The sequence below is a fragment of the Ostrea edulis genome, chromosome 5, assembly GCF_947568905.1.
Source record: "Ostrea edulis chromosome 5, xbOstEdul1.1, whole genome shotgun sequence".
NCBI lineage: Eukaryota > Metazoa > Mollusca > Bivalvia > Ostreida > Ostreidae > Ostrea > Ostrea edulis.
The window spans coordinates 92,208,151-92,219,252 of NC_079168.1; the positions used below are offsets into that span (position 1 = coordinate 92,208,151).

At 37.1% G+C, this 11,102-nt stretch overlaps 1 protein-coding gene across 1 annotated transcript; it reads left to right on the plus strand.

The window, feature by feature from the left end:
* Positions 1–4,591: 4,591 nt before the first annotated feature.
* On the plus strand, positions 4,592–7,764 carry LOC125649374 (uncharacterized). Its single transcript, XM_048876880.2, has 3 exons — positions 4,592–4,843; positions 5,244–5,311; positions 7,116–7,764. The coding sequence occupies exons 1-3, from the start codon at positions 4,686–4,688 to the stop codon at positions 7,514–7,516; spliced, it is 627 nt and encodes a 208-aa protein (XP_048732837.1). The 5' UTR covers positions 4,592–4,685; the 3' UTR covers positions 7,517–7,764.
* The last annotated feature ends 3,338 nt before the right edge of the window (positions 7,765–11,102 follow it).

Sequence of the window (11,102 nt, forward strand, 5' to 3'; positions counted from 1 at the left end):
CAATCGTCTGCATTCCGAGATCGATACACAAATTATATGAACAAACGTGTCGATGCTCACAGTTTTCCGACTTGAACTTGTATTCAAAGCAGTTGATATAATCAGTTAACATCAAACTGAATGCTTTCAAGAAATGCTTTTCAAAATAGAACTAGTATACCCCACCATCTCGCCTTTTTTCGTCAGCAAAAAACATGAAGGCCTTGTCCGTTTTCGAAAATGTCATGACGTCATAGTAACCTAATTCGTAGCTGTATAGGTAAACGATCGGCTGGATATAGAATAGAAATAAACTTCTTGTTTTTCTGTACTAGACCTTGTACATTGCAGGATAATCTTCTTGGCTAACGCTTCTGTGTTTATATTTCAAACACAACATTTCTAGACCTCGGTGGTTATCCTGCAATATACACGAAAACGCAATTTTCTTTTATTTAATTAACTCCTATGATTACACATTTGATCACGTGGATTGCTCTTCGCCAGAAATCTAACTACTCGGCTATTTCCGTAACCGCAAATGAACCGGTTACAGAAAAGGACGAGCGCGTGATCCGATTGCATCATCATCAGCTGGAAAATAACGAGTATTACCCGTAATGCTTCGAAGTTTGCGTAGCGCGCCATCTGGTGAGAGAATGGTAATGCTTCTAGAAAAATTTCGCCGTCACTGCGGTATACTCCATGGACAACCCCGTAGATAAAACAAATAAACAGTTTGGAAAGTACCACAAGCGTTTTAAATTCCAGACAAACTTAGTCATACCTTCATACGTTTTGTTGTTGGTTGGTTTTAAAGAAAGAAAAATCGCAGCTAATATGACGTCACAATGCAGTTTCCATCGATCGTGTTATATTTCCCGCGTTATGGAGGTACTCTACATCGTCATAATGGCTGACTTCTTTTTAAAACATGAATGAAGATATAAATATTATCAATATTTGTCTATTCATTTAAAAAATTCTCGCCTAGCTGAGTAGCTCAGTAGGTTACCACTGTAGATCGCGTGTTCGAGTCCTGCAGGGGTTTTTAAATTTTTCTCAGATTACTTTCAACTAAACTGCATTTCTTGACTAAATTAGTAAATTTGAAAGTTTTCAATTTCAAAATATTGTTGTACATATCCTTCACTTTTCATCCATATGAAATGCCTCAGGTGAGCATACATCCTTAAATGAAAAGGGAGATTTTAAAATGTCTAAAGTCCAGTCGGATCACAAGCCTAAAGTCGTGTTAAAAGACGTTAAGGATCTTATCTCGTCTCATAGGCCACACCGTAAAGCATATTATAATCGCAAAGATAAGGAGAACAAGATGTGTTTGTGAAACACAAATGCCAATTCCGAAGATGGCCAAGGTCACAAGGACAAATATCTTGGTAACAGTAGAAATATCTTGTCAAAAGAAATGCTCATGTGCAATATGAAAGCTCTAATATTTGCCATTTAGAAGTTATAACCAATGTCAATTTTTTTTAAAGTAGGTCAAATGTCAAGGTCAAAAGGTTTAGTACCAACGGAAAGGTCTTGTCCCAAGGAATACTCATGTGAAATATCAAAGCTCTATCACTTACTGTTCAGAAATTATTAGTAAGGTTAAAAGTTTCAGACAGGATTACAGAATTGCAAAATGACAGACAGGACAACAACAATATGCCCCCCGATCTTCGATCTCGGGGGCATAAAAATAAACAAGGGAATGTTGTTTTCAAGAGTGCCTTATGGGTGTTTCGTATCTAAATTAACCGCCATTGCGTTGTACATACGGACATGGAAACGATGAATTGATTGCTGAATATAATCGGGCTGAGACCGAGGTCATAACTGACGTGAGTAACTACCAATCGGAACTCCTCGAATGTCTCGCGCACTCAACATAGATCTCGGATGTAATACGATGGCATCCATGAGCGAATTTGATGCATTGCTGTGACGTCACAATTGACAATGCATCAAATTCGCTCATGGATGCCATCGTATTACATCCGAGATCTATGTCGAGTGCGCGAGACATTCAAGGAGTTCCGATTGGAGTAACTACACCGATCGTAACTACTCGGCTATTTCCGTAACCGTTACGGAAAAGGGCGAGTGTGTGATCCGATTGTAACTACACGTTTCGTTTGCAATCGGAATTCCTCGAATGTCTCGCGCACACGACATATGTCGAGTGCAAACTTCCACCAGAGTTCGTTTGCTCACAAACCAAACTCTTCCACTTAGGCATTATGGGATAGCGATTTCTTAGGCCGCGTATACTGTGACGTCACTGTAGAATGACGAAAACACATAACGTCAAACGTAAACAACTTTCAAAACAAGAACGTAAACATCAAGTTTATTACTTTACACAATAATTTGAACAGAGTCTCCCTACTTTTTAATGATCTTTTGATCATTTTATGTTTAAAATAAAATCCATACTTTTACGTTAATGCTCTTAATATTAATATCTTCAAACTTTTAACTGCGAACTACTTCTTTAGTGTAATTTGTCTGCGTGATAATCGCGGACTCACAATATACAAATCATGTGTATTGTGGTGCGTCACATAGGAGAGGTCTATTCGTAGGTGACGTAATGAGGCCTCGACAGGGAGTTTGATGTCGAGTGCGCGAGACATTCGAGGAGTTCCGATTGATTTCGTTTGTTTTAAAATATTACATCGTGTCATGGATGACTTTAGGTATTACAATTTTAAGAAACTAATTAAGTAAAATGTGCTACTCAAATGACATTTTGATTGTGAATTTCCTATAAATTGGCTAATCTCGTGCAACCAGTCGCTCGGCTGTCTCCATAAATCTCCAACGAGCTCGGAGACAGTCGAGTGTCTGCTTGAACGAGACTATAAATTGGCATGTTTTATTGTTTACAAAATTGACACGTGCGCAGTGCCTCTTTTTCGCATTTTTCCGAACTGGTGACTTCCGAAGTCAATGTACATCGGAGATTACGAGCAGGAATTACTGACAGGATGACAATGATTAATGAATCGACATTTCCTGTTGATTTAATGGGTTTATTGCTTCAGATTTACTCTGATTCTATGAAGTTATATATATTCAATCACAAATATGTTGAATATTTGTTCTTTTATTTTTCAAATTGTTTACCGTAAGTTACAGCTTGTAGTTCGGAATGCTTCAGGAAAAGTTCCGATACGAACACAAAGCGTTGTCAGGATTTGATATTTTTTTTAAAAATGCAAAAATTATAATATGTAAAAGCACTTGCATAGCTACACCACTGTATGATAAGCGAAACCCTCGATTTTCATTAATTTTTATGAAAGGCGAAGATAACGAACATTGATCAACCTCATAACTCCTATAAGCAATGCAAAATAAAGAGATGTCAGGAAGCTGTCATGTAAATCTCAGCTCTTTTGGCTCATTGGTTCTTGAGAAGATGATTTTTAAAGATTTTCTCTATTTATTCCCAACTTCCCATGTAAAACTTTGATCCCCTATTGTGGCCCCAACCTACCCCCGGGGCCATGATTTGAACAAACTTGAATCTGCACTATGTCAGGAAGGTTTTATGAAAATTTCAGCTCCTCTGGCCCAGTGGTTCTTGAGAAGATTTTTAAATGATCCCACCCTATTTTTGCATTTTTGTGATTATCTCCCCTTTGATGGAGGCATGGCCTTTCATTTGAACAAACTTGAAAGCCCCTAACCCAATGATGCTTTTGGCCAAGTTTGGTTATAATTGGCCCATTGGTTCTTGAGATGAAAATGTGAAAAGTTTACAACGACGACGACAGACAACGGACAAATTTTGATCAGAAAAGCTCACTTGAGCCTTCGGCTTAGGTGAGCTAAAAACAAAAAAACGGTAAATGTTTTCTAAATGTCGAAACCTGAACACGGTTGCTGATCACGCGAATGAAAGTCAGCGTTTTAGTATTAAACATAGACAGAATTGAATCAGACCGAGTTCTAGATATCTAAGGTAACTTAAATAAATTGCACTTGTAAATATGGTGCATTTATATAATTATGTCACCCGACATAATTGTACGCATGCTCATTATAGAACGCACGCAGCCAGGCAGAGTCGCTCTGGGTAAAGAACGTGTTTAATGCAAATCTATGGTAATCATTTAGTTGCTTCACATTTGTTTATAATCAAATGTTTAGATAGTATACTTATGATCAGCATATCTATTTTTACTGTTGTACACTTGTAGTATACTTAAGGTTATTCAGGAACGATGTAATATATTTAACAAACGTAGTTACTCACGTCAGTTTGCATCTTTGTATTACTTCGATCTCAGCAACCCGATATGTTCGCCAATCATCGTTCCCGTGTCCGAGTATATATACAAGATACAAGATATTTTATTAACCAATCATAGGTGCATACTAGGATAGTTGAAAAATACCGTCAATCACAACTTGTATTTCTATAACCCATGCAGTGTGTGCATGGGGGTGGGGGGTGGGGGTGGGGGTGGAGATAGACCAGTGCCTTTGTAAATGAAATCTCAAAAAAGTTCATACTTTTCTTGTATCTAGGTTACAAGCAGGAACCTCTGTGCTATTACATGCAGTATTTTAAAAATCATCAAAAAATTGCTATCCGGGACTTTCGGCTTTCGGCTGTACTACATTTACCGCTTGCCCAGAAAACGGCCAAACTACAATATTAAAGTGAAAGTAGGTCTCTTGGGGAAATGGAAACGACTGATTCAGAAGCTATTTGCAGGCTATTTCACAGCTACGATTTTGAGGGTGATCTCGATTTTCAGTCTGGGTGTAAAACTATACTCCAACACTTGGATCAGGAGACAACAGAAAATACATTACAAACAAAGCTGTTCTATTTTTCAAGGTGAGTTTCTCTCTCTCTCTCTCTCTCTCTCTCTCTCTCTCTCTCTCTCTCTCGTACTCTCTCTCTCGTACTCGTATGTCACTATTATATATGATATGGGGTTGGGTAAAGTGACATAGTCATGACGCGCTCGTCCTTTTCCGTAACCGATTTGCGGTTTTGTAATGTAGAAAAATACTACCCCCTCTTCGCTCAGTACCGCCAAAGATGCAAAAATCCTACTCCCTCTATATCTAGATATATAAGGGGGGTGGGGGGGGGGGGGTAGGCTTCTCGACTTATTGACAGAAATTCAGTTTCTTATAGAGGGGATAGGATTTTTCGATCTTTGGCTTTTTTAAGCGACTTGTTGACAGAAATCCATGTGCCTGTTATGAGTTTGTGTTCATTTCGTTTGTAGGAAGTTCGGGAAACTTACGCTAAGTGATTATAAGAGATGGCTGAGAAATACCGAGAAGAGGCAGACAGGTAGAGGCGCACTGTTATTAAGTAAACATGTTTAATGTACCCGTATTATCGATATTCTCTACTAGAACGGAAAATCAACTAGCTGACTGAATATTAAACAAGTGATGATGTATCAAGATGCTGTTCCAAAAGCCTCCCAAACCAACACCAAATAATCTCTAACCCCCACCCCCAAATTGCTTAAAGTCCACTTTCTGCAAAATTTAAATATACAAACTGCATATTGTTTTAGACTTACACTCCTCTTGTAAAACTTTAAAAGTTCATTCCCTTGAGATCCCTTTTAAAAAGAAGGAAACCCTTTCAGCACAAGTGTAATAATGTGTCACAAAGAAGAACAAGCAGTAAGTATAAGTATCAAACAACTGTTGATATAAATGTTTATTTACACGTATTTGTTGTACATATAAATAATAGTTTTGTTGATATACCCCTGGTACATGTTTATTTACACGTATTTGTTGTACTTATAAGCAATAGTTTTGTTGATATAAATGTTTATTTACACGTATTTGTTGTACATATAAATAATAGTTTTGTTGATATACCCCTGGTACATGTTTATTTACACGTATTTGTTGTACTTATAAGCAATAGTTTTGTTTATATACATGTTTATTTACACGTATTTGTTGTACTTATAAGCAATAGTTTTGTTGATATACCCCTGGTACATGTTTATTTACACGTATTTGTTGTACTTATAAGCAATAGTTTTGTTGATATACATGTTTATTTACACGTATTTGTTGTACATATAAATAATAGTTTTGTTGATATACCCCTGGTACATGTTTATTTACACGTATTTGTTGTACTTATAAGCAATAGTTTTGTTGATATACATGTTTATTTACACGTATTTGTTGTACATATAAATAATAGTTTTGTTGATATACCCCTGGTACATGTTTATTTACACGTATTTGTTGTACTTATAAGCAATAGTTTTGTTGATATACATGTTTATTTACACGTATTTGTTGTACATATAAATAATAGTTTTGTTGATATACCCCTGGTACATGTTTATTTACACGTATTTGTTGTACTTATAAGCAATAGTTTTGTTGATATACATGTTTATTTACACGTATTTGTTGTACTTATAAGCAATAGTTTTGTTGATATACCCCTGGTACATGTTTATTTACACGTATTTGTTGTACTTATAAGCAATAGTTTTGTTGATATACATGCTTATTTACACGTATTTGTTGTACATATAAATAATAGTTTTGTTGATATACCCCTGGTACATGTTTATTTACACGTATTTGTTGTACTTATAAGCAATAGTTTTGTTGATATACATGTTTATTTACACGTATTTGTTGTACTTATAAGCAATAGTTTTGTTGATATACATGTTTATTTACACGTATTTGTTGTACTTATAAGCAATAGTTTTGTTGATATACATGTATATTTACACGTATCTGTTGTGATTGATTGATTGATTGAATATTGTTTAACGTCCCTTACGTGAATATTTCACCCATATGGAAACGTCACCATTGCTGGTGAAGGGCTGCAAAATTTAGGCATTTGCTTGGCGCTTATGGCCATTGAGCAGTGAGGATCTTTATCGTGCCACACATGCTGTGACATGGGACCTCGGTTTTTGCTGTCTCATCAGAAGGACCGCCCCATTTAGTCGCCTCTTACGACAAGCAAGGGGGTACTGAGAACCTATTCTAACCCCGGATCCCCACCGTATTTGTTGTGCATATAAACAATAGTTTTGTTGATGTACATGTATATTTACACGTATCTGTTGTGCATATATTCATTTTAATTTCAGATCAAAGGTTAACAGATTCTGAACAAAGGAAAATGCATATAAATCACAAATCCACAGAAACAAGTATTGATGAGTTCATGTTTAATATCGATAAAACAAAGAAGGCTGGGATATGTCACAGTGACGAGTGTAATGATCCCACACGGGATGGTACCGCCAGTAACGAGTTGTGTGGCCAATTTAACTCCCAAACAGACATCAATAAAGTATTGTCAGAGGACATCAACAATGTGTTGTCAGAAAAAGAAGACGGGAAAGTTTCTGATTTTGGTCAGGTCGTGGAAATGATTTCGAAAGGTCTGCCATTACCGGATGTAACTGAGCTAGGTATTAGACCTTTAGATGTTGAACCCACAACTGCCAGAATGGAACGGAAGACGAAACCATGGGAACAAGGATGACTGCACTACAAGGGGAAGGGGTTAATCCACTTCTACTATAAATAAAAAATAATAATTGAGAGCTTGTATCACTCTTGATGGTGAAATCATACTTCATAAGAGGTGTTTTAACGAATCATTAAATAACAGTTTGGTCTGATAAGGCACCTCAAAATGTGATATTAACCAGTAAACCACCCGCCACGCTGTGACCGATTCAGAATTATCGATGAGTGCTGAATTTATGCAATAAAAGATTTTTGACTGGCGATTTCTGTTGTCATCATTCTGAAAGAGCTTTTGCCAGTCTGTACGTCGGTAAACTTTTCAGATTTTGACTTCTTCTCAAGAACCAGGGCTAATTCAAAATTAGCATCGCCATTCAGGAAATTTTGTACGCCGTTGGATTTTCAGTGTTCGATGTGATTTGTGCTACTTTACAATTTGTCGTCTTTTCGAGGCGAAAAGACAACAAAAAAAAACCGATAATTAGTGACTTTTCGCCTCGAAAAGACGACAAATTACAGGCGAAAAGACGACAAATAAAATCCGCAAATTAACGACCTAATTTGTCGTCTCTTCGTTATTTGTCGTCTTTTCGCCTACATTTTTTCGTTTTGTCGACTTTTCGTTACTTTGGGGCGAAAAGTCGCAAGTTATCGTTTTATCGTCTTTTCGCCTCGAAAAGACGACAAGTTGCAAAGTGGCACAAATCTGCCACCATACTTTTCTCCCAATCAGGATCGAATCCACACTGTGTACAGGGGATTCCTAACACTATCCGCATTCCCATGCTTTCTTCCCGGACGATACTCTATCTCCACGTTATATGTACTGATGATGTCATCCCGTTAGTTGTCTTTCTGGGGGGTTTAGCCTAAGGAGCTATCTCAGCGATCTATGGTCAGTCCCGACAAGGAATATTCTTTTCCGTATAGATAATGGCGGAAGTGCTTGATAATTGATTGATTGTATATTGTTTAACGTCCCTCTCGAGAATTATTTACTCATATGGAGACGTCACCATTGCCAGTGAAGGGCTGCAAAATTTAGGCCTATGCTTGGCGCTTACGGCTTTTAAGCAGTGAGGGATCTTTATCGTGCCACACATGCTGTGACACGGGACCTCGGTTTTTGCGGTCTCATCCGAAGGACCGCCCCATTTAGTCGCCTCTTACGACAAGCAAGGGGTAATGAGAGCCTATTCTTATCCGGATCCCCACGGGACAGGTGCTTGACAAAGTGGACGACAGTAAGCAGTTCTTTCCGTGTCACACAATACTTTCTTTCTGCCTTTGACAATGTGCAACTGACATGTGCTATCACACGTTCTTTGCAATCAATTTTAGAGGAAGCACGGCACCTCTCGCGTTATTATTTGCATCTGTGTCAAGGATAAACCTCGTCACATCAGATGGTAGTAGATTGGTGCAATTATCAACCTATTGAGCAAGGTCTCAAATGCAACTTGTGCGTCTTTATTCCAAAGAAACTTTCGACTCTTTTCTGTTAAGCAATGCAAAGGTTTTGCCTCCAACGAAAAATCTCTAAGGAAACGTCTATAATAGCTGCACATCCCTCGAAATGATCGAACTTCTGACACATTAGTTGGGACTGGCCACTCAGTTATGCTTTAATTTGGTCTTCTCTGGATTCGTAGCAATACCCTCATGCGAAATGATATGCCCTAAGTATTATACCTCGTACGTTGGTCGCAAATAAGTCACACTTCCTCGCTTTTAACTTTAGGCCAGCTCCCTGTAATCTGTCGAAAACCTGCTCTGAGTTTTCTATCATGTTTTCGAATGAATTGCCTATAACAATTATGTCAAGATACATACATAAAGGGCACTTGTCCCTCTGGAGTCCTGCCAGAACAGTTTCCATCAATCGTTCAAATGTCGCAGGCGCAGTTATTTCATGTCACCTATTTTTTTTTTTTCCAAAATGTATTTTTGTTTTCTTGATTATTGAGAAAATTGTTGATATGATTTTCGATACAAAACATGATCAGAGAGCGTATGCAACGCTTCAGACTGTTTCACTTTTTCAAGACTAGGCTACAAAATGGAAATGACAGGCCTGTTCCCTCGATTTTAACTTCCTATAACAAGATGTGTTTGTGAAACACAAATGCCCCCGATAATGACCAATTCCAAAGATGACCAAGGTCACAAGGACAAATATCTTGGTACCGATAGAAAGATCTTGTCACAAGAAATGTTCATGTGCAATATGAAAGCTCTAATATTTATCATTTAGAAGTTATGACCAATGTCAACTTTTTTAAAAGTAGGTCAAACTTCAAGGTCAAGGTCACGTTTTGGTACCCACGGAAAGGTTTTGTTACAAGGAATACTCATGTGAAATATCAAAGCGCTAGCATTTACTGTTCAAAAGTTATTAGCAAGGTTAAAGTTTTCAAAAGGTATTTTCGAAGCGTTGCAAAGAGCCACCATTTCATATTTACCTTCTCCATACGGAAGAGTTCCGATATACTATTTCATGACAGTTTGTTCTACGATTGGAGATACAGAACTTACTTATTGACACTTACTTTATACAAAGCATTTTCAAAAGCATTAAAAAAAGAAAACTGTAATTTTTAATTAGTCTATTTGAAGGCGTTTTAAATTATCCGAACTCTTCAGTGTTGAGAAGGTAAATTTGAAATGGTGGTTGGTTTGCAATGGCGTCGAAAATAACCAACTTTATTTACTGTGGAATTTACACCATGTAAAGGTAAGAAATGCATGTTTCAGTGTGATTGTCTAAGGCGAAAAGTTGAAGCGGATAAGAAATTTGGCTTAAGCCATTTTAATAGTAACAAGCGGCCAAAGTTCAGGCAAAATTTCCCGAATCACTTTGTGTGACACTGGTCTGAGATTCGGAAGGGAAATTCGGAAGAGGCGTCAGTCCAAATATCCAGCCTTGACGAATCTCGCTGAGATTAGGGTAATACATACATATAAACATCCTTATCCATCATAATTGCCATTTACAGATACAGGTACATGTATATACAATATCACTTTTGTCACAAGTATGAAACACTATTTCTATGGCGTGCCATTACTATAATTATCGTTATTTAAGCATTATTTGTTGATGTGTTGCGCCAATAAAGAATTTGAATTATAGAGCTAAACTATACTTCAGGATCCAGTTGCACAAAAGTTAGTTAAATTTAACTGACATTTAACTTGAAGTTAACACTATATGAATGTCCAAGTTAATGGCAATTTGTTTTATGTTAATAATAATTTTTCATTCATTTTCTCGCCAGGGCAGAAGCTGAAGCATCATTGGTACTGATATTAATGTGTGTAATATCGCAATTACGCACGTTTTCAACGTTCATCCAATACACAAGTTACGAGATAGGAACTCTTCTGTGTAGGAGGTGTATTTAGAGCTACTCTGAATGCCAAAGTAGTACAGAGTGCACCCACTGTCAATGAGGAAGACGATAAAATTATGAAAAGCGGCTTCTGTTTAAAGATGAAATGTGGGAAATATAAGATACTTGAAAGAAATGTTTTACTAAAATAAAACCATAGAAAGAATGTCATATTTGCAAGGAATATACTAGATATTGTACGTACAA